The sequence below is a fragment of the Alligator mississippiensis genome, chromosome 13, assembly GCF_030867095.1.
Source record: "Alligator mississippiensis isolate rAllMis1 chromosome 13, rAllMis1, whole genome shotgun sequence".
NCBI lineage: Eukaryota > Metazoa > Chordata > Crocodylia > Alligatoridae > Alligator > Alligator mississippiensis.
The window spans coordinates 27,242,595-27,267,163 of NC_081836.1; the positions used below are offsets into that span (position 1 = coordinate 27,242,595).

At 51.1% G+C, this 24,569-nt stretch overlaps 1 protein-coding gene across 3 annotated transcripts in view; it reads right to left on the reverse strand.

Annotated features, from left to right (window-relative positions):
* The window catches only part of ABCA3 (ATP binding cassette subfamily A member 3), a 75,434-nt gene that overhangs the window by 12,523 nt on the left and 38,342 nt on the right, over positions 1–24,569 (reverse strand). For 2 of the 3 annotated variants that reach the window (XM_059716557.1, XM_059716556.1), the window contains 15 exons: positions 23,494–23,667; positions 21,403–21,584; positions 19,166–19,312; positions 17,969–18,098; positions 16,742–16,896; positions 15,443–15,598; positions 14,453–14,663; positions 13,519–13,669; positions 11,767–11,865; positions 11,012–11,204; positions 8,553–8,856; positions 5,053–5,326; positions 1,885–2,089; positions 729–948; positions 257–415 (listed from right to left, as the gene is read on the reverse strand). In XM_059716557.1, coding sequence (XP_059572540.1) covers positions 257–415; positions 729–948; positions 1,885–2,089; positions 5,053–5,326; positions 8,553–8,856; positions 11,012–11,204; positions 11,767–11,865; positions 13,519–13,669; positions 14,453–14,663; positions 15,443–15,598; positions 16,742–16,896; positions 17,969–18,098; positions 19,166–19,312; positions 21,403–21,584; positions 23,494–23,667 — 2,760 coding nt within the window. Of the gene's footprint in view, positions 1–256; positions 416–728; positions 949–1,884; positions 2,090–5,052; positions 5,327–8,552; positions 8,857–11,011; positions 11,205–11,766; positions 11,866–13,518; positions 13,670–14,452; positions 14,664–15,438; positions 15,599–16,741; positions 16,897–17,968; positions 18,099–19,165; positions 19,313–21,402; positions 21,585–23,493; positions 23,668–24,569 lie in introns of all 3 variants that reach the window. The other variant, XM_059716555.1, reaches the window with a different exon arrangement.

Genomic DNA, 24,569 nt, shown 5'->3' on the forward strand with positions numbered 1-24,569 from the left:
CCTGCACTGCTTTTCTACAGGATGGAAACCTCAGTAAAAACACCCTCCCCTCTCACTTAATGTCACACCAAAGAGAGGGGCAAAGCAATGTTTTTGGTCCATTAGCACACATTAGCTTACTCTGCCCCCACTCCAAGGTCACTTAAGACCCTTCCCAAATTCCTTTGTTCAAGTCTGATGGTGAATACTGCTTGCTGGTTTCACACCTGTGAACCCAGAAGCCCAAGGTGGGTGACTGAATAATATGTGTACTCACTGAACGCTTTGCAGATGATGATGGCTTCAACAGAAGAGGTGCAAAACTGGATAAACTCATAGTTCTGGTAGAAGTCACTGATGCACTGGCCCAAGCAGTAGTTGGGTAGAATCAAGAAGATTTTATCCAGGGTCTTGGAGAGGTCCACTAGGCCCAGCTCTGAGAGAAACATAGGAGATAGGCTGGAGGACTACAGCAGAGTGACATGCTCCCTTTGTGGGCAAATACTGCAGCAAGACACCAGCATTCATACAGCTAGAGGGGGGACTGAAAAGGCCCTGAGGTGTTCAACTGATGGGAAGAACTCATCAGGCATCCTGCTGCTGGCACTTTGCAAGAGGAGTCCATTGGCAGAAAGATGGGGAACTTCCTTTTGTTTGTTTCCACAGGCAAATCACTCTAGTGTTTTAGGGGTCAAGACAGGTGGCTGAGTGACAACCCAGTCAGAAAGGGAGAGGGGGAGTGGCCTTACCTGGAATGCTCATGATGGTGACCGCCAGGAAGGTGGCCGTGCCCGAGAGGATGTTGAAGATAGTAAGGCGTGTGTAGGCCGTGGCAGCCACAGAGAAGAAAAAACTGAGCAGGTACATGAGGGGAATGATGGCCCAGCCATAAAGGAGGAAGATCAGCATCACATCAACAAGGTGGTTGTCCTGGGTGAAAGCTTGCACGTCGAAAGCTTGGAATATCACCTGCAGCACAGCATCAGCAGGGGAAGTCAACAAAAGGAACATGTCACTCCTGAGCACTGCTGATACAGCCTCTCTGACCTAGCCGGACAGCCAACAGCCAGGCTGCTATGGCCCATCTCATATGGGACCACTACACTCTGCCTATTCTTTCCAGGGCATGGAGGCAGTTATGCTTCTCAGAGAGCACTCAGCTTTGGACAGTCCCTGCCAGCTGACACCACAGGCAGAGGGACTCTACTGCTGAAGAAGCCACAGCTTAGGACATGGAGAGTCAGGGCTGCACTGCTTACATGGGCCTAGCCAACCCTCCACCACAACCTTGTCCAGCAGGATCTCCAAGCAGAACAAGCAGCATTCTCCTTCTAGTCTTATACAGATCCAGCTGGTGCTATTAGTACTGACTATACTGATCCACTGAGGCTGAATTTAAAATCACTGATAAATTGACAAGATACTTATTTAAATTCAAGTCCATGATGACATGCACTGAGCAGCAATGACACAGCCCCACTTTAGCCATTCACATACTGACACAGTATCTACAGTTGTAGCATCTCAGATACGAGTAGATTTATGCCACACACCCCAACTGTGAAGAGTAGCAGTGTCATGGGAAAGTACATGTGAAATTCAGAAATTTACCCAATATTAAAGGGAGCCAGAGGCAAAGAAAGTCACCAAACCCAGGTCTTCTTGCCACTAGTTCATATCCACCATGCTGAGGCTCGAAGGCTGTATGGCAAGTAGGCTGTGAACGGCTGGCCAGGAAGGGCTGACCATGCCATCCTACCAAGTTATGCAATGAGGTACAGCCCAGCAGATGTATATCATACAGATCCTGGCCATCCCAGGAGCCATCTCTACTCCATCGGTCTGCCAAGGACAGTGGTCTGGATGGGAGGGAAGTACAGGAAGGAGTTGCTTGTGGGAACTCACCAGCATCAGCACACAAGGAATGAGGAAGTTGATGAGGTCCCAGAGCAGGGCTGAGAGCCAGAAATTCACCATGTAGACCCCGCTGACAAACTGCACATGCTTGGCCTTGATGGCTCTCTCGCTGACCAACAGGAGGGCAAAGGTGCTGGCCAAGGAAGCCATCCCATAGAGTAAGTTGACAGCGATAGCAAACCCAGTCTGCCCTCTAGGGGAAAATCGAAGCAGCACATTAGCAGGTACAGCTGGGATGGGCAATTATTTCAGCTGGTAGGCCACCACTTAATGAATTTCGATGAGCTGTCAAGGGCCGCACAAGTAAAGTCTTTCAGAAGAAATAATTTTAACAAATTATAGATACAACTAAAATCAAACATCTACTAGAACATATTTTAATTTTATTTAAAAAACTAACTGTTGTCCTGATTTTTTTTGAGTAGTGTATATAGAGGCAACTGCATAATAGCTCAAAGTAAAATCTTATTCTTGTATATTGTGTGTGGGGGTGGGTATGGATGGGTGTATGTATGGGAGGGTGGGCATGTGGGGTGGGTGTGCAGGGCTGCCCATGCACTAGGTCCTGGGAGCTGGGCGGGGGTGGGTAGAGGGAAGGGGAGCAGGGGGTGAGTGCAGCCGTGCAGTGCAGTGCAGGTGTGGGGACCCAACCTCACATCTGGCCTGTGGCTGCCCCTACAGTACTCCACATAGGGCTGAGCCCCTCGCACCCAGGGCAATCTGTGACACACTGTAGCCCGCACCCACCCCATGCCTGCCAGACAGTACTGCCCCGGCCCCGGCCCCGGCCCCATCTATTGCACACAGCTTCCCAGCAGGGCTGCAACCGCAACCACCCAGGTACTGCTTGACTCCCTTCACCTCCAGCAGCTCCTCCTCCTCCTCCTGCCCTTGCTGCTTCAAGCAGTTGGAAATGTGGGAAGCCATTGGGAAGTGTGCAGGGGAGCAGATGCCCAACTGGGGGGGGCCTGCAGCTGGGCAGTTGCTGCCCTAGTGCACAGGGCTCCAGCTCCAGGCCACCTTCCACCAGACAGCTGAGTGGGTGGAAGGCAGCCAGAGTCCATGCATAGGGACAGGAAACGCTCAGCTGCAGCTTCCCTCCAGTCTAACTGGGCATCTGCTGCCCAGCACGCATCCTCAGGCCTTCTCTGCATTATATGCTACCCAGAGTGGTGCAGCAGGGGCAGGATGAGCTGCTGGAGGGGTGGGGGGAGCCGAGCAGTACTCGGATAGCTGAGACAGCTGCCCTAGCGGGAAGCCATGCACATTGGCTGGGGCTGGGGCTGAGGCCGGGGCCAGGGCAATGCTCTCTGGTGGGTGTGGATGGGAGCACGGTGTCAGTGTGGGCTGCCCCAGGCTGGAATGGGCAGGGCTTAGTGCCATGTGGAGTGCTGTGGGGGCAGCTGCAGGCCAGATACAATCAATTGGCAGGTGCCCACCTGTGGGCTGGATCCAGTCAGTTGGGCCGGATCCAGCCCACGGGCCATATTTTGCCCACTCCTAAGGTAAAGAGCCTGCCCAAACTCTGCATGGCCTGAGGATTTAACCTAACATGTCCCTGGACACAAGCTGTGCAGGACAAACCGGGGACCGGAGCTATTGTAAGCTGTCAAGTCTGCTGCTGCCCTGCCCTGAAACAGCCAACTTGGCCTTGATTTAAAAATGCCAGGAGGGGTCTTGGCCACCTCCCACGCTGATTTCAGGTCCCTGCTCTGCCAAAGTCATGCTAGGCAGCTGTAAAGACAGGACTCTAGTCTGGTGAGCAGATGGGTATGACAGGGACTATCCTTGTGCTCTGACACATCCAGCATTTGCTGCACTAGAAGTCAAATCCTAAGCACTGCTAAACATCTGCCACTCCCAGTGACTTCAGCAACTGCAGGCCTTTTGTACCTCTCAAGATTCAGCCCATCCCAATCACCTGCCAGCTGGATGTTTTCCAAGACAAAGGCAGTTCTGCACAGTTGGCAGGTTTGGCTACAGAAGGGGAGCCAAGGGCTGGCAGAACAAGACACATTGTGTGACTATATCAGCACTGCAAACAGTCTGGGTAGCCCCTGCCCTCACTGCCCTCACCACCCTCAGCTTCTGAGAGACCTGGACTCAAGCACAAAATAAGCAGGTGCTCCAGTGCACAACTCCCCAGGCCCAGCTCTCCAAGCACCCTGCAAGCCTGAATGAACTTCAGCTCCTCCCTTTTGAGTTCCGCAGCACAAACCCTAGTTTCTGATGAATAAACTGAGGCATGCAGATACCTCAGTTTTCAAATGTTGGGGTTTGCTGTCATACCCAACTGCAGTCCCCTTGGCATGATTTTCAGAGGCCTGAGGTTCAGCAGCTGGGTACCTCTCAAAGTGATCTGCACCTATGGAAAATCAAGCTGGAGGTGTTTGAAGACAAATACCATTAGGGCCACAGGGATTTGAATCTGGAGCAGCCAAGCCAGTAGGCAGAGGTTAAGTCCTTAGTGCCACCAGGTAGCTGGCAAGACACCAGCCCAACCTGGTTCCTCTCATGAGGACACAGATGTGGAGTCAGACGACCAGGAGAAACCTATAGGAACTGTAAGCCCCTAACAGTGTGATAACACCTCTCCTAGTGCCTTGTTCCAGCAACATTGTTCCTGTGTGTACTTCTTAGACCTCTGTCTTGCTCCGGTCTGACTCCAGCCCTACTTCTGCCTTGCTCTCATTTGCTCTTGCCTGATCCCAGCTGAACCACAGTCCCTTATTTGGACCTCCCAGCTTTGATCTACTATCTGCCCTGACCATGATACTGCCTCAATCCTTGGCCTGATGACTCAAGACTGCAATGGGTACCTGGTGTGACCCTGGCCTGCCTATGGTAACTCACTGACTCGATCGTGACATATCTAGCCACCAGGACACCTATGGACAATGTGGGTCTATGCAACTTGCCCAAGGCCATGTGGCTACTGCCAAAATGGAAACAGTGCACTGAACTCGTGACCACCAGTCCCATGCCCTAGCTGAAAGAGAGCGCTCCCTACAGCCATAGTTGGAACTGTGTTTAACTTCACAGAATTCTAAGCTGGACCTTCAGCTGCTGTGACAGCAACCAGGCTGGTTGAGATCACATGTGGTCTGATTGTCTGACTGCATTTAAGAAAGGGAGCAGTAGGAAAACTGGACATACTCCATGAGCTGGTCCTTCGCTGTCTCAGTAATGTTCCGGGGCTGCGGGTAGTTGGTGACAGTGATGGAGGCGTTGGACCCAGCCAGTAACTTAAACAGGGCATTGTCCGCCAGCATCAGGGCAGTGGCAGGGGAGTGATACGCCTGGTTGTTGAACAGTGCTGTGATGACCGTGTGGTTTTTTACTTGATTGAAGGTCGCTGCTGCAATGTAGTGCTCATTGAAGGCACCGCCCTCCTCAGCTGCTTGCGAGATGAGGTACTGCTCCAGATCACCTGTGACAGCAGAAACAGCTTCATCATTACAGACGCAACCCACAGAACAGGCATGCAATGGACACCAAGGGCTGGGTTATGCAAGGTGTAACGGGGCCAAGGTTCATCATTTTGACAGGGGAGAGCCACTAGATGCTGAAGCAGTGTACTCCTCTTGCTGCAGGAAGGAGCTCCCCGGAGAGAGGGGCTGCTGGAGACAAGACAGGCAGGCACCCAAGCCACCCAAGGGAGGGCTCCAAGGGCAGAATTGCCTGTGGGCAACATCAACCTTGAGTGAGGGAGACTTTCCATTTTGAAGTGGCTTACTTGTTTTGAGCTTGATACCAGAGGACCAGGTTGTGGCTGTGGGGGCAGTGTGGAGGCCACAGAGGAGTGTCTGGTAGGGCACTCTGTGATAGGAAGCCTAGCCTAGAGTCAGGGACCCAGAGGGCTAAGGGTTAATATAGCAGGCAGCCCAGCCTGGGGTCAAGGGCCCAGAGGGAAGACATAGTAAAAGCTGCCAGGCCTGGGGTTGGGCACCTGGAGGGCTGAGGCTAAGTGAGTCAGCCAAGGCTGGGAGGGCCAAGGCCCCAGAAAAAAGAGCTCAGCCTGGGGTCAGGGACCCAGAGGGCCAAGGACTGAACCAGGGTATGAGACAGGGACCAGGGCAGCCTGGCCTAGGGTCAGAGACCCAGAGGGCCAAGGGGTGGCTCAGAGTACACAAGTGCAAAATGGGGCTGGGTCCTAGAAGCCAAGGTCCAGGGCAGAGGATCTGGGCTGAGAGGTGCAGCCAGAAGAAAGGGGCCACAGACGGGAAGGCTGAGACTTGGGCAAAGGTTTGGGGCTTGACGGCCAAAAGCTGCGTTAGATCCAGGGGCTCCCTTCTAAACAAATATCAAGTAACATCTGTGAGGCATGGACGTGGCTACAGGAGAGGAAGGAGGCCACAAATTTAGCCCATAAGGTAAACTGGTGCCCTGAGGCACTGATAGGGCCAGGAGGCCTATAGCTTAGTGCCCAAGGGGCAAGACTGGGGGCCAACCAGGTACAAGAGGTGCCAGCCAGCTAAAGTGAACAAGGGCTCACTCTGGGACCCTGGGACAGCCTCCCTTAACACCATAATAATCCCATCAAGGAGTAGCAGGCAAGGAAAAGGGAAGGTACCCTGAGGAGCCAAAGTGGAGGAAGAAGTTGTGTGGCCACCAGGGCATTTCATGGCTGCCTCTAGGGCACAGTCCTGCTACATCAAGACACTAAGTGACCGCACTACCAGTAGGGTAGTGAGGTCCTCATGTAAAAGCCTGACTCTCATCCCCCCCTCTGTACTGCAGAGGGCATTAGGTAGCAAGGCTGGCATGTCCCCTGCTGAAAAGGACTTGTTCTACAGGGGAGAATGGATTTTGTGGTTGGGGCAGTTCATTTACACTTTTACTGTAGACCAGGGCTCTCCAACTGGTGGCCTGTGGGCTGCATCCAGCACAGGACAGGTTAAAGTGAGGGCCCCGGGCTCCTGCCTCTTCATTCCTTCTGCTGCTGCAGTGGTGCCTGAAGTCTCTGGGGCAGGGCAGTATAGAAGAAGGGGGCCTGGTAAGCTTGCTGCCTGCACAGTGGGGCAGGCTGGTGCGGGGACCCTGGCTGCTGGGAAGTTGGAAAGCCCTGCAAGGGTCCCAAAACCTCATAGACTTGGGCATCACCCCCAATACACAAATAATAGCTCTGACTGGCTACATGTTGTCTAATGTAGAACTGAAATGCCCCTTCAGAGGAGTGCAGATCCCTCCTAGCACTGATGGATTCAAAATGGACTCACTGATGGAGCTAAATCAAAAGAAAGCCATGCTAATCACACTAAGCCCCAGGGTGTTCCAGTCCATAGGTGAGCTAGACCATTCAGTATCTGAAGTGACAGAAGACTACTAGCAAATCAACTAACTTGACATGTGTACGAGAGAGCTTCAGGATCACCATGGCCAAACTTAACAGATCTGGGGAGAGTGTCTCAGGAGAGCTGCACTTGAGATAGCTTGGAATTGCCATATCGATCCATCTGCCTGTTGAGAAGCAAGGGGTGCTTGTGCTCAACATGGCAGCTCCGTAGTTTTTAAACAGGAAAACTGACCTGCCTTACAGATAGCAAAGGCTGACTCTGAGCTAATTTACCCTATCTGGAAAATAATGTGTAGTAAATAAGTCAGCTATGTGTGGATCTATAGGAGCTTGCGGAGTATTAACATGCTTATTTTAAATTAAGAACATCGAGCCACCGGGAACTGAGCCCAGAACAAAGCCTTCCAGCTAATGAAGACATCTGTCTTCACTTTCTGTATGAAGCCCAAGCTCTTTTAATGACCAGAAGTGAATAAAGATCCCCAGGCTGCAGGCAGATATGAAATATGCAGGTGAAAGCTGATCACAGCTTTCAGAACAACTGTTTGGTGCACTGGTTAAAAACAATGAATGCAAAAAACAATGCAAAAAAGCCAACAGCATACTGGGTTGTATCAACAGGAGTGTCACTTGTAAACCAAGGGAAGTGATTCCTTTGCTCTATTCAGCACTGCTGGGGCCTCATCTGGAGTACAGTACCCAGTTTTGGGTCCCATGCTTCAAGAAAAATGTGGACAGATTGAAAAGAGTCCAGCTCAGAGAGAAAAAAAATATTAGAAGCCTAGGAAGCATGACTTCTGAGGAAAGGCTTAAAGAACTAGGGTTATTTAGTCTGGAGAAGAGAAGACTGGAGGGGAGGCTGATAACAATCTACAAGTACTTGAAGGGGGGAGATAGGCTTTTCTCTGTGGCCACAGGGGAAAGAACTAGGAGCAAAAGCCTCAAGCTGTAGCAGAGGAAAATTAAATTGAAGATTAGGAGGAACTTTCTGATTCTGAGGGTGGTCAAGCACTGGAACAGGCTACCTAGAGAAGTTGTGGCATCTCCATCCTTGAAAATTTTCACAAGCAGGTTGGACAGAAACTTAGCTGGGATAATTCAGTCATGAATGATCCTGCCTTGAACAGGGGGCTGGACCAGATTACCTCGTGAGGTCCCTTCCAGCCCTTCTTTCCTATGATCTTAAAGAACATATGGGATCATTCAGGCTTTTCAGGACACATGGAGCCTGGCATATAACTTCTCTGCTGTCAACTGGGTTCCCTGAATTGATCTGACTCAGTTATCCCAGCTCCTTGCCATCTGTGAAGCAGGAAAGCTGCTGATCTTGTGCCTACTCCTGCCTCCGTCTAGCTCTTACCTAGCACCTCCAGTGACCCTTGGTGTTGAGCATCCAGCATCCCTATGTACTGCTCCGCCAGGCTTTGGGACAGGCTGGCTGCCTCCGAAACAGAGAAAGGCACGGTAGTCTGCCCATACGGGTCCAAGGTCAGTCTCAGCAGGGAGGAGTCCCTGGGCCCTGGGAAGGTCTTGGCAACAATCAGGGCAAAGGCAGTGAAAATCAGTGGCACTAGGAACTGGGCTGCCACCATCTTCCAGTTGCGCCAGCTGTAGACTGCTCGCTTCATGAACATGGCATAGAACTGCTGGCAGCACAGGTAAAACTGGGACAAGAGAGAAGGAGACATTAACTGGACACCATGGAGACACTGAATGTCCCTGACACATTGAAATCACTTTAAAATCCACCCCTACCCCTTCCAATTATCCACTTCTATCTTCATGTCAGAAGGAAACTCAACTCTTTGAGGGCACTCCCTGTTCCCTGTCCCAATATGGATGGAGACAGGAGCTCCCCTAAGCAAGGCTTCTAGCAATGCCTATAAGCACGTTATCAGAGGTGATCCTCCACTGAGCAGAGGGCCACCATCACCTTGAGATCTCATCCATTGTAAGGAAAGCTGGAAGCAACTCCCAGATGTGACCCTCCTCCAATGCCTCCCTGTACAAGCCTCCGTGATCTATGAACAGGATGGTGACATCATGCTCACAACACCAGGAAACAGCTCAATGACCCAAGAGCTTCCAATCCTATGGACTATGGAACCACCATCTATCACCCCACCACTATCTACTCATCCATCTCCACACTCCTTTGTGGCTTTATGAAACATCCACATGAACAGCAAGAAGGCACTTTATGGTAGGCACACAAGGAAGCGGACTGTACTCCCTGTGCTGTCACAGATGCACAAACTTAACTGAACAGAGAGAGAAAGATGGTTTTTCTCTCATCTCCTTCAGTGCTGGAAATCACAAGTGCAACTCTTGGTAATAGCAGGTAAATAAATTAGATACTTTGGTCGTGTCCAGACAAGTGTGGCCATGCGGTATGTGGAACATGTTCAGTTGTTCTCTGCACTGCAATGGAGAAGTTCAGAGGGCTTGTTTGACCCCCAAAACCCGCGGAGAAAAAATGTGGAGCACTGTATGCACAGGCAATGCGCACCACTCAAAAGCAGAGCCGGGCCACCCAGAGCCATACTGCGGCTGCCAGGCTCTGCACAGCCGAATTGGAACCAGACTCCCCTACTCCACTTGGGGTAACCTGCAACATGCCAGTGTGCATGTGGTACAGGTCCTCCCCAGGGACAACTTAGGGCGGCACAAGGTACTAGTTGTCCCTGGCAAACCAAACATCCAAGCACATCTGGATGCGACCTTTGGGTTTAAGTGTTCCTTTAAACCCGAGGCAAAATTAAAAAGGCTGCCCTGGCTTCTTCCTACATCTGACTGGAGAACGAAACCCTTTACATTAAATCATATTTGGTGCTAACACTGGGCAGCATCAGATCAGTACTTTTCAAAAGGAAAGACTTTCGTATACTTCCAGGATAAGACCTCAAAAAGCACAGGGATCTGGTGACTTTGAATTCTCTCTCTTCCTCGTCTCTCAACTCTTGTAAAGGTTCCTTCTGCTTCAGAGCTGCCACTGGCACAGCACCACTGCCCATCAAGCAACAAAAGCATTCAGGCAATGAAAATCCCTACAGCCAAGATGTCAGTCCCAGGGATCCAAAATCAGAGGCAGGGCAAATCTCATGTCACAGGAGAGGACTGGGAGTGAGGACTCCTAAGGCTCCTATACATGTGCGCAGAACCTGCTCCAACATGCTGGAAATCCAGTGTCAGAGCAGACTCAATTAATCGAGTCTCCTGGAGCAGAGAAACTGACGTGCTCCGGCAGCCTTCTGCATCATGTGTATCGGTGTCCCAGTGTCTCTCTGCACTGAAAAAAGGGGCATTGGGGCATTCTGAAATAAAACAAGTTCAATGAGCTTTAGTTCAAAGTGCCACACCGCCATTTTTTCAGTGCAGGGATGTTGATACACCTGACGCATGGATGCTTTTAATTAGTGCAGCTCACTAATTAAAGCACCCGGTGCCCTATCCTGCAACACACACAAACATGCCCATAAAGTTTTAATCCTAACTCTGCTACTGTGTGACCATGGGAAGTCCCATCCCTCTGCAAGACAGGGTAATGATCCTGGCCTGCCTCAGAAGGAGAGCTTACTTTCCAAAATGCAGTGTTTTAAGAACCTGTCCTCTCAGCAGTCCAAGGCTCCCAGAGGCAGATTCAGGGTGTCTAAAAGGGAAGTCTTTTCTTATCCCCTTAATAAGCAAGTTAAGGCAGAGACCATGGTAGAATTGAGCCTGAGTTTGATTTCCTTTTGACTCCGCCCACCGAAAACCACAGACCCTCTCCACCCTCTTGCTCTCCAGCTCCCTGCATTGACAGTCCTCCTGAGTGCTCACCCCTGTGTTGAGTTTGATGCTGGAGCAGTCCTCCGTGATCAATGCCCCGCTGTCATCTGTCGTGTCAGTCATTCCACTCATGCTGCTGGAGTCATCCATGGCCCAGTCATTGGACCGTCTCTCATGTTGATACTGCAGGGCAGGGAGCTGGATGGCCTGGATATCCATGCTCGAGTCCACCAGCTTACCAACCCTGCAAGAGAAGGGAGGGAGGTCTGTAGAGCTCATCTGGGCAACCAAACACCACACTGCTGCAGTGAACAAGATGGACTAGGGGAATGGTGCGACTGACCTGTGCTCTGCATTGGCTTGAATCCCACCAGAATCGTGTCCAGGGGCACAATCCAGATGCTGGCACAACCCCATATTTATCCCTCTTTTAGCTATTTATTCTTAATTTAGTCACTGGGGGCATTTATACATGTATGCTTGTGTGCTCTGACACACAGGTGTCAGAACCACTCAATTAATAGAGGCTATGGAGCACGCAAACTGATGCATTTGTGTCGCACGCAGGTCCCTGCTGGCTTGTACCACCCCCAGTGGCCTCAGACAGCCCCCCACGCTTCCCCCACCCCCGGCAGCCCCCGGCCTCCTGACAGCAGCAGGAGCCGCTGGAGCACAAACATGGCCATGGGCCCAATGTGCCTGGCCCCAGGCCAGGCTGCCAGGGAGGTGGGCACCTGCCCAGGAGATCCAGAGCCCAATCCTTTCACCCAGACGGGCAAGCACGGGATGCCCGGGGTCAGGAGTACCTGAGAAAGACCTCCTCCATGGTGGTGACCGAGGCACCATAGCTAGCAATTCCCAGCTCCTCCCGCTTCTGCTCCAGCTCAGTGAAGAGCATCTCGAACCTGCAAAGAGACAGGGTGGTTAGAAGTTACATCCTGGCCCCTTCTGGGCTTGAGCATTACAGACATTCTGCTCTCCAGAGCACTGAGCAGATGCTGGGCAGTAGGGAGCTTGTCTTGCTTGTTCAGACACCAGGAAGAGGCTTCCTTCCACTTGTCTTGAGTGCTTAATAGTCCACTAGAAAGTGACAGGAAGAAGAGGGCCCTACCTGCTTTTGGACCCCAACTGCAGAGACAGGGGAGGAACCAGTGAGCTCTGGGGATACAGGCACTGAACTGGGAATGCAAGGCAAGTGCTCTACCTTCTGCACCATGGGCAGGAGAAAGAGCAGAGAAGCAGGTCACCAGCAGGCATCACCCCAAACACCTAGCCCTGGGACTGCAGGCAGACGTGTGGGGCATGTGTGGGAATTCAGTCAAAGTGCCAAGAATCAAAATGCAGCACAGATGATGCCCAGGCTCTGACCACAAGGTGGCAGGAACAGAGGAGTCCGCTCCACCTCCAACTGTGCCACTCCAGTGCAAGGCTTTGGCTTCAGATCAGCTTCTGGGTTCAGTTTTCACCCAGTGGCCTTGAAATGGAAGTTGCGTGCCAAACACTCCATGTCATCTCACTGCAGCTTTGCTAAACCCCTATAAGACTCTTGTTAGCTGCTTTCTAAAATAGCGATCAGTCTGAACTATTTCAATCACTGTGCAAAGACTGCACTGAAGTGACTCTACTGAGCTCCCTGATGGCTTCTTTAGCAATAACACACCCAGGAACTGGAGGGGTATTTCCCCAGGGTAAGGACACATCAGGGCCTTTGCTTTGCTACTTTCCCTAGCCAAAGGCCAATGGTGCCTGCACTTACAGCACAGACTTCAGCGAAGATGATGCACAGGAAAAGGTTGAGAAAACAGCTCTGGAGCAACACACCTCTTCCTCCCCAGAGCCAGTCAGCCCTGTGGCTGGCTGAAAGGTAGGGAATAACACCAGCCCTCCCATCCAGAAGCTCCATTGACACATCCTCAGAGCATAGCCAGGGGGGTGAGGGTATTTAAATCCCTGTCTTCTACTTCAGATCAAATCTAACAGTGATTCCCCTCAGAATTGTCACCACTCAGCTCTCCAGGCTCATAATTCTGTGCACCACCCTTCAGACAGTGCCTTTAAGCAGCCCTATGAGATCCACCAAGCACAAACTACACACTCTGTCTGGACTCCTATGTGCATTATGTACTTCCATACCCTTCCCATTATCTGAAAGCCTCACAGAACAGGATGTATTTACCCCCACACTTTCCTGGGAGGTAGGGTAGGGCCACTATCCCCAGCATACAGATGGGGAGCTGAGGCATGGAGAGAGGTTACATGACTTGCCCAGGATCACACAGGAAGTCTGTGGCAAAGCAGGGACCTGGATTCAGGTCTCCCATATCCTATGCTAGTCTCTAAAATCAGGGCCAACGCCCCCCAAGCCTTTCCAGATAACAAAAGCAACCCAATACAGTGAGTACCCCAGTGTCTGACAGATCCCATATAGTGGGGGCAGCTGCGAGAAGCCTGAGCCCTGCAACTGAATGCTGCACTAGGCTTGCCCCACACTGACTTGGCAAGGGCTGGGCAGACTGGCAAGGCCCATGAAGAGGTGTGTCCCCAGAGGTTGCCATTACCTATGCGTGCTCTCTTTGGGCAGGATGAAGGACAGCTCTGCCCCTGCATTGCTCTCCATCGAGGCGTTGGGCACATACTGGCAGATGAGGCGAGAAATCTCTCCCAGGTTACAGTATGGCTCCTTCACCATCACCATGTGGTATCCTGCGCCTGAAAGAGCCCATTTACACAAGGCAGCCTGTCATAAACAACATCCTTTCCAGGGACAGGCCTGGCCAGTCAGTGCTGAGACATGGGTGGGCTGAGTGGGGAGGGAAAGGACACAACATGGGCCTGCAGAGCCTGAGCTGAGGTCAGTGTAGAAAGCACCCCCAGCCCTGTGATGTCAAATACATCCACAGATATTAATATTATCTCACTATGAGGAGTAGAAACAAACAGTCTCAGGCTTGGCCCATATGACAAAGCTTTGCTGGTCAGCTAGAAGTGATTGTAGCCAGGACAGCCAGTATGGACCCAGTGCTGCTGACAGAAGAGAGCTTTGGCTAACTTAGTTGCCGTTCAGGGAGGTGCTGTAATGATGGGCAAAAAACCCCTTCTGCTACCACACACTGGGTGCCCACTACGGAGCGCTGCTGACATAGTTCTGTGGGCACAGCTGTGGCAGTAAGAGCCCCATTCCAGGTGTGTCATATTCATGTCAGAGGAAGGAGGTTCCAGGGTGTGTTGGGAGGGGGAACAGCAGCAGGCAGGGAGTAAATGAAGAGACACGAGCCTAACATGCTTTCTTGTGACCCCTTCATCCCCCACCCTGTACCTCCTGATGTATCTGATAGCAGAAATTCTCCCCCACAGCGCCAGGACCCTACAGCAAGCCCACAAGGCAGCCCAGAGGACTGGCCACCCTCTCCTTCTCCAGGACTCTGATCTGGCTACCCAGTGCAGGGAGGGGAGAGGCTTTCCTTGCCCTGTGTGGGGTCCCCTCCCCCTTACCGTATTTGCGCTTGAGGAAGAGCGAAGACCCGCAGCACTGCAGCTCCCCCTTGGCCATGATGGCGATGCGGTCCCCCAGCAGGTCTGCTTCATCCATGAAGTGAGTGGTCAGCAGGATGGTGCGGTTGCTCCTCTGCTGCTGGAGGAGGTCCCAGGTGGCCCTGCGAGAGGCAGGGTCCATGCCTGATGTTGGTTCGTCCAGCATCACTACCTATGTGCAGGGAAGACTGTCCCATTATGAGGAGCCATGAGAAATAGTGCTGGTAGGGATAGACAAGGCCAGTGCTGAAGCCAGCAGTATGGTACTTGTGTGGGCCAGTCACATGAAGGAGACCAGCAGCTACAAATATGCCCTCTAACTCCAGGAACACTTGAGCCGCCTGGTCCCAACCTCAGAGATAATCTCAAAATGGCAGCCTGGCTTCCCCTTTCAGTTCTGGAGGCATCGTATCTTCCTCACACCCTCTGTGTCCTGTCTTAGATCCCTACTCTGCTACCTTGACTTGGGAGGGCAAAAAGTGGCCGCCTACAAGGTCAGCATGCAGCCTGCTCTGAGTCAACAGCTCCAGGGACAGTCACAGATTTTCGACCAGTGCCCAAAAATCGACTAAGGTTTGCCCTATCCTGTATTTCTGCTGGTGTACCTGTGTCAGCTAGGGTCATGAAAGGATCACAGCCCCAGCTGGCAGAACTAAGGCCTGGGGACAGCTACAATGAGGTGTAGCAAAACCAGCAGAAAAAAAACCCTTTTGTTGCCATAACCCACATCTATACTAGGAGGCTCCACTGCCATAGATCTACCAGAAGAACCATGGCACCAGCAGCCCCATAATGCTAGGAACCCCTCATGGCACAACATTTCCAAGCTCTCAGGGGTGCTTCTATCTGGGGACAGTGGCATCTCTGTCAGGTGTGCTCCATCACTTGCTTTTTGGTGCCATTTCACCTTGGTTTAAACCAAACCTCCCAAGTCAAGCAGGAGCCACTTGCCTTGGAGTCCCCAGTGAGCGCAATGCCGATGGATAGCTTGCGTTTCATGCCCCCAGAGAGTGCCTTTGCCAGAGAGAAGCGCTTGTCTTCCAGGTTCAAGATCCTCAGGATGCGGTCCATCTCCTCTGGGCACTTGGCCGGGGGGTAGCCTTTCAGCTGGTGGACAAAGGGAGGAAAGGGTTAACAGCTAAGTGTAGTAAAACAGCACAGCGAGAGGGGGACCTGCCTGCTCCCTCCCAGCCCCAATGAGAGACCTTACTCAATCAGCAACCCAGGCATAAGAAAATCACTCCCTCCACCCTTTCTCAACCTGCTTCTGCATTTAACCTGAGAGAAAGGGAAGTGATTTATGTCCCAGCACCTGCCAGTGGCCCTGGAAATCAGGATCCCTGTGACCTGGCCTGTTACTCAACATCTCTTGTGCTACCCCAGGAAGCAGCCTCACCATGATCTCCTTGGGGTTAGATCGCAGTGGGGGCTGCATAGGTCCAGCCAAGGTGGAAACACTGTGCTGAGGTTACTAGAGCCTCTGCTTGCCTTGGCCAATCCAGCAGCCTATGAACAAAGAAAGCTGGGGTGGGAGACAGCAGATTTGGTCAATCTGAATGACTGCAGCTCTCCAGTCACCCAGCAGACACGGGCTTGTCTCCACTGCATAGAAGGTATGCCCCTAGCTCATTGCATGTACTTAACTCAGGGTAAAGCAGCAATAAAGACCCAGCAAGATGATTGGAGTGAAAAGCCTACAGAGGCGCCAGAGATTGAACTTCAGCTGCTAAACCAAGTTAAAAACCCACACTGCCCTGCCATCACTGCTACTTTAACCCCAATTAGCTGCAGCCAGCCCAGGCTCCTGGCTGCCTGGTGCAAGCAGCCCAGGTTCTATGGCCAGAGCCCAGGCTGCCTATGGCATGCTGAGCAAAATGGCCTCATGTGCCATGTTCTGGAACATATGCTGGGGGTTGCTGACCCCTGCTCTAGACTGAAACAGGCCCCTCAACCAATGTATACATCCACACAGGGATGTCCACCCACTGAACCAAACCAGCAGCAAGTGTGTGTGCAGACAGCCCCAGCCTCTACAGAAAAGGGGGCCTGGCCTGTTACTCATCTTAAAAGTATAAAATGTCAATATTTGGTGTATGCAGAAGTCATATGATGATACACACTGGACAGCGCAGGCTCCATGGGCCAGAAACTACAGCTACAGTTAGTCACTGATCCTCTAAGGTTTCTGCAGACACAAAGAAGTCTTTCCTCCCACTGAAGTCAGCCAGATAACATGACACAGGAGCTCACCCCAGAGTAGAAGTGGAGATGTTCTGCTATGGTCATGTTGTCAAACAGAACGTCATGCTGGGGACACAGACCCAGGCTCTTCCGGATCAGAACCATGTCCCGGGAGATCTCATAGCCATTGATGTATGCCTGGCCATCTGTGGGAGGGTACAGACCTAGGAAGAACACACCAGGGGCTGCAGCTTAGGGACAAGCACAGATACATCAACACCCTGTGCTGTGGAGTGGAGTGGTGAGGTACCAGTGCCTATCTCTTTCAAGTTCACCCAGGGGCCCTCAGCTCCCTGAGCCCCTAGGCTCCCTGCAGCCTTCACCTGGGATCATAAACTTCACTGGGAGCATTCATCAGAAAATAAATGTTACTAGGGCTCCCCTTAGAGCCTGTCTCTACTATACCTAACACTAGTGAAGAGGTGACCTCTCCCCTTCCCCCACACAAGTCAAACTGAACTGTGTTCTCTGAGTCCCCAGGATCTGCCTAACCAGTATGACAGCCAGACAGAGCAGGGATCTGAATGTGTGCCAGGCATAAATGGTCACTACCCCACCCTCCCCACAGCCCAGGATCCCCTTTTAGGCCAACCGTGGTTAGTTCTGATTTGGCTGTGCAGGCAGGGAGCCCTGCTGCTGGGGGAGAGCTGATCACTTCAGAGACCAGTGGGGAAGTCACTCCTCCATTTCTCACAGTTAGCTGAGCAGGTTGCTCTTTCCTCCAGTATGTCAGGCACTGGGCCTGTGGGACACAGGATACTCAACTGAATGGGCCAGTGGTGTGATCCCACCAGCCCAGTCCTCCATTCTGTGCACTGCTGGGATCCACACGAGGGCTATGCCTACCCAGGGCAATCAGGCACCAAGTAGGACAAGCCAGGGAGAGTCCCACATTCCCTGAGCTGGTGGGCTCAATGGGGTCAGCCCCAGGGCAGGGAGGGGCCATGCATTGCTACAGAGCTCCCCTAACTGCACCCTCAGACAGCAGCTTCCCCATGACAGCAGTGGTATCTTGTTCTGCAGTCCTCAGATGCCGCTTTGGGGCTCAGCAAGAGCCAGGAGTGAGGTTCAGGAACTGCCCCCCCACCCCTAGCTCAAGCAACGGTTACAGCTTTGCTTGCTCCACAGCCAGAGATGCATCCCCTATGCAGGAGGCATCCCCCTGTTCCCCACTGTGCCTAGGCACCTAGTACTCTTCCCTTGGCAACACCACACACTGTCCAGCAGGACTCCTACCTGTAAGCATGGAGAGGGTGGTTGTCTTCCCAGCACCATTGTGTCCCAGCAAGACCGTGATCTGCCCCTCATACATGTTCAGAGTCAAGTCCTTCACTGCCTCCTTGGTCTTGTTCCCTACTCTGAACACCTGCAGGCACAGCAAAACGGAAGCCACGTCAGAAGGAAGGACCTGTTGCTCTCCCACATCTATCAACTCAAAAGATCCCAGAGCACTCATACCATTATATAAGATGCAGCAAAACCTTTAACCACATGAATTAAATGCTGGCTTTCAACAGATAAAACATGGGCTTTGTTTGAAGCATAAAGGGATTACTTCCTCCCACTGGTAAGATGTCACCATCTTTGGGTCAGGAGCCAAAGGCTGAGACTCACTCACACCCACAGACCTTGTAATTAGGATGTTCAGGTTAGCGTGCGTGTCATCACAGTGCTAGGCACTTGGTGACCTGGAACTCTGAAGAGCTCCCAGGTCAAGATCTGCCTGGGCCCTGTGCAGAGCAGGATGCGGTCTGTTAGGCTGGGATGATTTATGAGCAGATGACTGCAGAGGCCCCACTAAAGGGCAGAGAGCAGGAACATGGTATAAAGTTTCTGGCCTAGGGACACTGGGAGAAGACACTGGAAGAGAAACATCAGAGTCCCAGGACACCACGTGCCCAATGGGAGGCTGGTGTGTGCAGTGAACGTGGCATAGTGACTAAGGGTAGCTAAGATCCATAGTGGCACAAGCTGGACTGAATGTTGCAACAGGTGCTTTGCAGGCAAGATAGTTGCAGATACACTTCCTGCTTCAAGCTGTGGAGCAAAGCAGCTGCAGGGAACCTGATGCACCAACACCACTGCTTCTGGTAGGATAGGGGGTGAGGTCTGAAGGACTGGGCAACCTGCTGATCTCTTTCAGGGATGCTGATGCAAGGCTTCTGCACTCTGGGGTATTACAACAAACTTCTGTTGATTACTTGCCCTTGATTTTCTGTGGAGATCCCACAGAATCAAAAAGAAGCTGTGGCTGGTGGGGAAGGCAAGCTCTGAGTCACACCTCCCATAGCAACTACCACTGGATACTATCCACCAAAACTGCCTGGCCTGTGCCAGCATGAATCTTGATGCTAGGGGAGGATTTCTGCTGCCTGAACCAAATGGCTCTCAAGCTGGCCACCTGGTTGAGAGGAGGCAGCTTGGACACCTTACCTTGGAGAGGTGCTTGATTTTGATCCCTGATACCAAGTCAGCAGGCTCCTCCTCAATGTACTGGCTTTTCAAGGCCTTCTCCGGGTCCTCTTCTTCCTCCTTCTCCTTTCCGAGGACAGTTCTTGGATGCCCACACCAATACGAGGGCTGAGAGGAGAAACACAGAGATGGAATGGATGACCCCACTGCAGCACACAATGATCTTCCCTCCTCTCAGCTGGCGCTCTTAACCACAAAAAAGGCTGGAAGGGACCTCAGGAGGTCACAATAGTCCAATCCCCTGCTCCAGGCAGAATCCTCCCTGTATAAGCCATCCCAGACAAATTTTTGTCTGACCTGCATTCCCTATCATCTACTTGCACTCAGATACTTTCTGCCTGTAGAGACAGAGAGCAGCAGCAAAGAAACAGACACATCAGACAGACCCATTACACCCCACTGAGGCAGGCTTCAGAAACAGCCCCCTTCAAATCAGCACTCTGCCCCAGGGCTGCTGGAAGCTGATGGTTCCCAGTGCCTCCCAACATCAAGGTGTCAGACAATTAATCCCAGCTCCTCACCCAGAAATGGAGTTCCCAGACTCTCCCAGGATCTCTAAGGGACCTACTGGAGAAGGCTATTAACAGGGGAGGGAACTGGTATCAAGATTAGTTTACTCTTCCACCAAAGGACTCTAGTTCTTGATACCCTTTCTAGGCACAAGAAAGGCATTTCAGGGCATCCATCTAAGCTAACGGATCAATCCCTGGCTGAAAACTCTTACTTGTACATACAGTTGCCTTCTGCTTAAAGTCAGAAATCTTCTCTGGGGGTGAGTGCATATTGTCATGGATGTGGTCATTCCTACAGCACTCCTAACCAAGGAGAGGGTGAATAGTCACTGTGAGAAACCCTAGCTATCCTAGGCACCGACCAGCCAACTCAGCAGGGCCCAGGGAACGTACCCAGTGAGACATTACCTCCCCAGGGTGGATGCTTGGGGCAGTGAGAGGCAGGAGGGATGTTTAAAGAGGTGGTGCCCACTCTTCAGTCAGTCACAGCCCCTCCTCCCCCCTTCCCATAAATCACCTGTTCCAAATAAAAATGGCCCTGGGATCTCTACCCCAGAGCTCAGAGACTGAAATTATACTTCCAACTGCTAGGGTGCAACAAGGTGTAAGGAGAAAAGCGAGGTATGAGGAAATAAGGAGATAAGTAGATAAGTGCAGGCTCAGGCTTGTCCCTGCCTGGCCAATCCCCCACTCCGACTGCCTGGCCCCTCTGCAAGGAGGTAAATACTATAATATATAAATTAGTTTTTGAAATTGGTTGTCACTCAATTCACAAAAGTAATGGAGGAATCTCGAGTCCAGAGAGGGGCACCTCGAGTTCAAAAAGGCTGAGAAACACTGCTCAACATTCAAGGGACCACCTGTACTCTCCAGAATTTAGAGATCACTCATGATGTTAAAACCCTGAGGAAGGAGCAGGCAAAGGCCACTCCCAGGTCCAAGTACCCAGGGGAGTCCTCTCCAGCCACACCATAGGGTCAACCCATTGCACGCACAATGCACAGGTACCAGGAGCTGCAGCCCCAAATAATCTCCTGATCTGAGAGTCTCAGAGCTCCTTACAACATTCTCTGGTGAGCAGAACCCTGGCTCACGAGCCCCAGGCAGAAAGGCAGGTGGTTCTGGACAGTGTCAGCTGCACTACTCAGGTGCTGAGATGAACTTAGACTGGGTTAGGAGTTTGGGCAAAAAAAGAGCCTTCCAACCAAACAATTAATAGTGTGATGTCCTGTGTTAGCCACCCCTTATATTGCCAACGTCACACAGATCATGGTTCTTAACAGGTTTCACTCTTTCAGATCTAGTTACCTGTGCTTGTGGTTTCTTCCCAAGCCCTTGCACACAGGCACTTGGGGATGGGGCAATAACACTGGCAAAGCCATCTATGCCAAGATTCCAGTCCAAGGAGTTAAAGTCAATGCCTGCAAAGAGCTTTCCACTTTCAACAGAAGTGTCATTAATTTGCAAGGCAGCTCAGGGCTTTGATTGCCAACTATGTGTCACTCACACCTACATTTTAAAAGCTGGAAGAGCCCCTTGTTATAATTAAATCTGATATCTTGCCTAACACAGCCCAAAGATTTTTACCCTGCAGTTCCTAGTGACAGTGGGTGCACAGGCTACAGGAGCAGTCACCGGCTTATTTCCAACATTGCCAGCTAGGCAGAGAGTGGCATCAATGCTCACCATCAAGAAGAAGTACCACGGCTGCGGCACACCATACTCTCCTGGGAAGACAGCCTCCACATACCAGGCCACCAGGCCATAGAGGATGGAGTCCACAATCAACATCCCCAGCACCTGAGCCAGGGTGAAGTTGTCATCTATGCTGACAGGCTTCATGAGGTCCTTCCACTGAATGCCAGACCCTGAAATGCACCCAAGGCTGTTAGTAAGAATGAGCACAAGTACAGCCTATACCCTATCCTCCAGATGCTGACAGTGAACCCAGTGATGTGCATTCTTATTAATACTTAATGAGAGGCACACACACACATATACACACACACAGTCAATGCAGTGTGGAGTTGTCATTGTCGTGTATGCATATGTACGCACGTGTACGTGTGTGTGTTTAAAATACCAGATATAATAAGTTCGACACATATTTGCAATGTGCTCTGTGATTTACTTTACAAAGACCTGTAAGAACATATGGGGAATCTCCAACTTACTGCAGGACCTCGTTCTCATCAACCCTACAGGAAAAGAAGACTAGAACAAAGCTGGTCATTTCTTCAGGTCCACTCCCCAGGACTGTAGATTCTATAGGGCAGGGACTCTGTCTCTGCTGGTTTGTAAAGTACCTGGCAATTTTAAAGGAAATATAATGGCCAGTTTCGATTACATTATTTAGTCTTCAAAATCTCCACCTGGGTCTCAAAACAAAGACATTGCTAAAACCATGTTGTTGCCACAGCTTGGTCATACAAGTCTACACCAGTGTCCTTTACTTCAGTTGATCCAGAGCAGACAGGCAAGTAACTATTTTGGGCACGCAGGAAGCTGGGTAGTAACAAGGCACAGCACTAAGTTATGGATAGAAGCAGACTGTCTTGAGCAAACAAGTCCCCCAGGATAAGCTGAGGATATACAACAACTAAACCAGTGTAACTTGCACTGGTATATTTCTATCCATGATTTATCACTGGGTAATCTACACTGGATTCAAGTAAGTTACAGGGACATAAAGTTGCATGTCACGTATCTGTCCTTTTTACAACAGAATTCCCTAGTACAAGGACATTTCAGTGGCAGTGCAAATCCATCCAGTCTCAACCCACACTATATTTGAGACACACAGCACCACACTAAGAACTTACTGGTCCTCCTGACACTCCTCATGCCCACAATGGTAGACTTCAAAAGGCTCATATCCCAGACACCACGTGTGGATCTAGCCACCATTTCCATGTACACCATTTTCATTTTTCTATTCAGGTTCTTAGAGGTCTCCATGACCACAATTACCAAGCAGCTCACATAGCTGAGGAATCATACCTTGTGGCACCCTTCTGACCTAAAGCTGTCTATGTTCCCACTGAACAGATGACGAACAGAGGCACAGACAGATTAAGTGATATACAATGAATCCAGATCACCTGATTCCCTTGAGCCCAAAGCCACCCTCCCCTGTGGCATTTTAACAGAGCTGTTCTGACAAGAGAGTGAGCCTTTCACCACTAAGAAACCCTCTCTTTGTCTCCATCTTCTCCTAAGTACCAGTTTGCAAAGATATTGTCCCTCTTACATCGAAAGACGGATTTCTAATTAGCATGGAGATTAGATGCAGATGCCATTAACTTAATGAATTATGTCCCTCAAAGCAGTATTAACTTGGGCACCAACAGGAAAGCCAATTAAGAAGCGTTGCTTTGTGGAGCCCAGATTTCCCTTAGAGATGGGGTGCTTCTAAAACCTGGGGCAATAGCTAGAATGATTGCATGGTTTCAGACAGTCAAAACTCTGAAGATACTAAGCATATGTGAGAACAGTTCCCTCAAAAAGGAAGCTCCAAGAATGAGCTGTTCCCCTCTCATTGACAATAATGCCAAAATGCCCACTGACTCACACTGTCCTTCCAATGGCACAGGATTGAGTCACAAGGACCCAAGGAAAGCCAGAACCAAGGGAAGCTGGGCTGAAAACCATCAGACTCTAAAACACTGAACATGCCAAGTGCAAAGTTCAGTTTGTGCCTCCAGTAGAGCTTCCTGACCCTTGCAACCTTGGCCAGGCCTGGATCTGATAGCAGCGCATAATGAGATAGCCACTCACCTTTTCCTTCAAACATGCCAATGAGCTGTGCCCCCATGGCCATGGCTACATTGGAGATGAGGCAGGATGCTAGTTTCTGGCTGTGAGACATCAGGTCATAGCGGGGGGAGATGAAGAAGTAAGGGATGTAGGAGAAAAAATACAGAAATCCTCCGGCAGCAGCTGCAACATTAGCTGTAAAGGCAGAGATGGGGGCAAAGGGGGCAGGATTTCAACAATACAGTGTGGAGACAAACTAATGCAGACATGCTCAGCAGTGCTACAAAGCTTTCTGACCACAGAGGTCCTGGCCCTTGGCAAAGGCAGTTATTCTCTATGATCTGCCAATGGGAAACAGGTGCAGAGGAGGTAAATGACTCACTGATGGGCAATCAGTGGGTCAGTAGATCAGAACCCAGATCTGCCATGCTCTAACCATTAGAACATACCATCTCCATTCAAGTCCCAGAGTGCTCCAAGCAGTTTGCAGGGTAAACTGTTTTCTGAATGCCGGCCCTGCAAATTCATCCTGGGATCCAGGGGCGCCTTTACACGTGCTCCAGGGTGGCGGCACTTTAAAGTGGCTCTTGGGAGCCACTCTAATTAAAGCACCCAGTGTCTCATGTATTCAAGTGTCCCGTGCTTCAAAATGGTGGCAGGGGCACATTAACTAAATCTCATTTGATGAGCTTTAGTTAACGCCCCCCTGCCACTAATCTGAAGTGCAGGGATGCTGAATACACATGACACCAAGGCTGCTGGAGCATGCTAATTAGTAGACTCGCTCAACCAGGCATCGGGCAAGTGTATAGGTGCCCAGAAGTCTAGCCTGGCTCCCTCCCCCTCTCATGATGCCACTGGTGGTAAAGGTTCTCTAGAGCAGTGCTTCTCAACCTTTTTTGTACCAGGATCCATTTGTAAACATCTATGGCCAGTCCTAACCCAGTGCCCCTCACTCCCAACCTGCTACTCCCACCCCTAGGCTCCAGCCCCTCAATATGGAACTCTGCCAGCCTGCAAGGGAAAAGCCACGGTTTCCCATGTTTTTCTCCTTTAAAGGAGAATCCATCTTTAAAGTTTGTTTCCAACCATTTCAT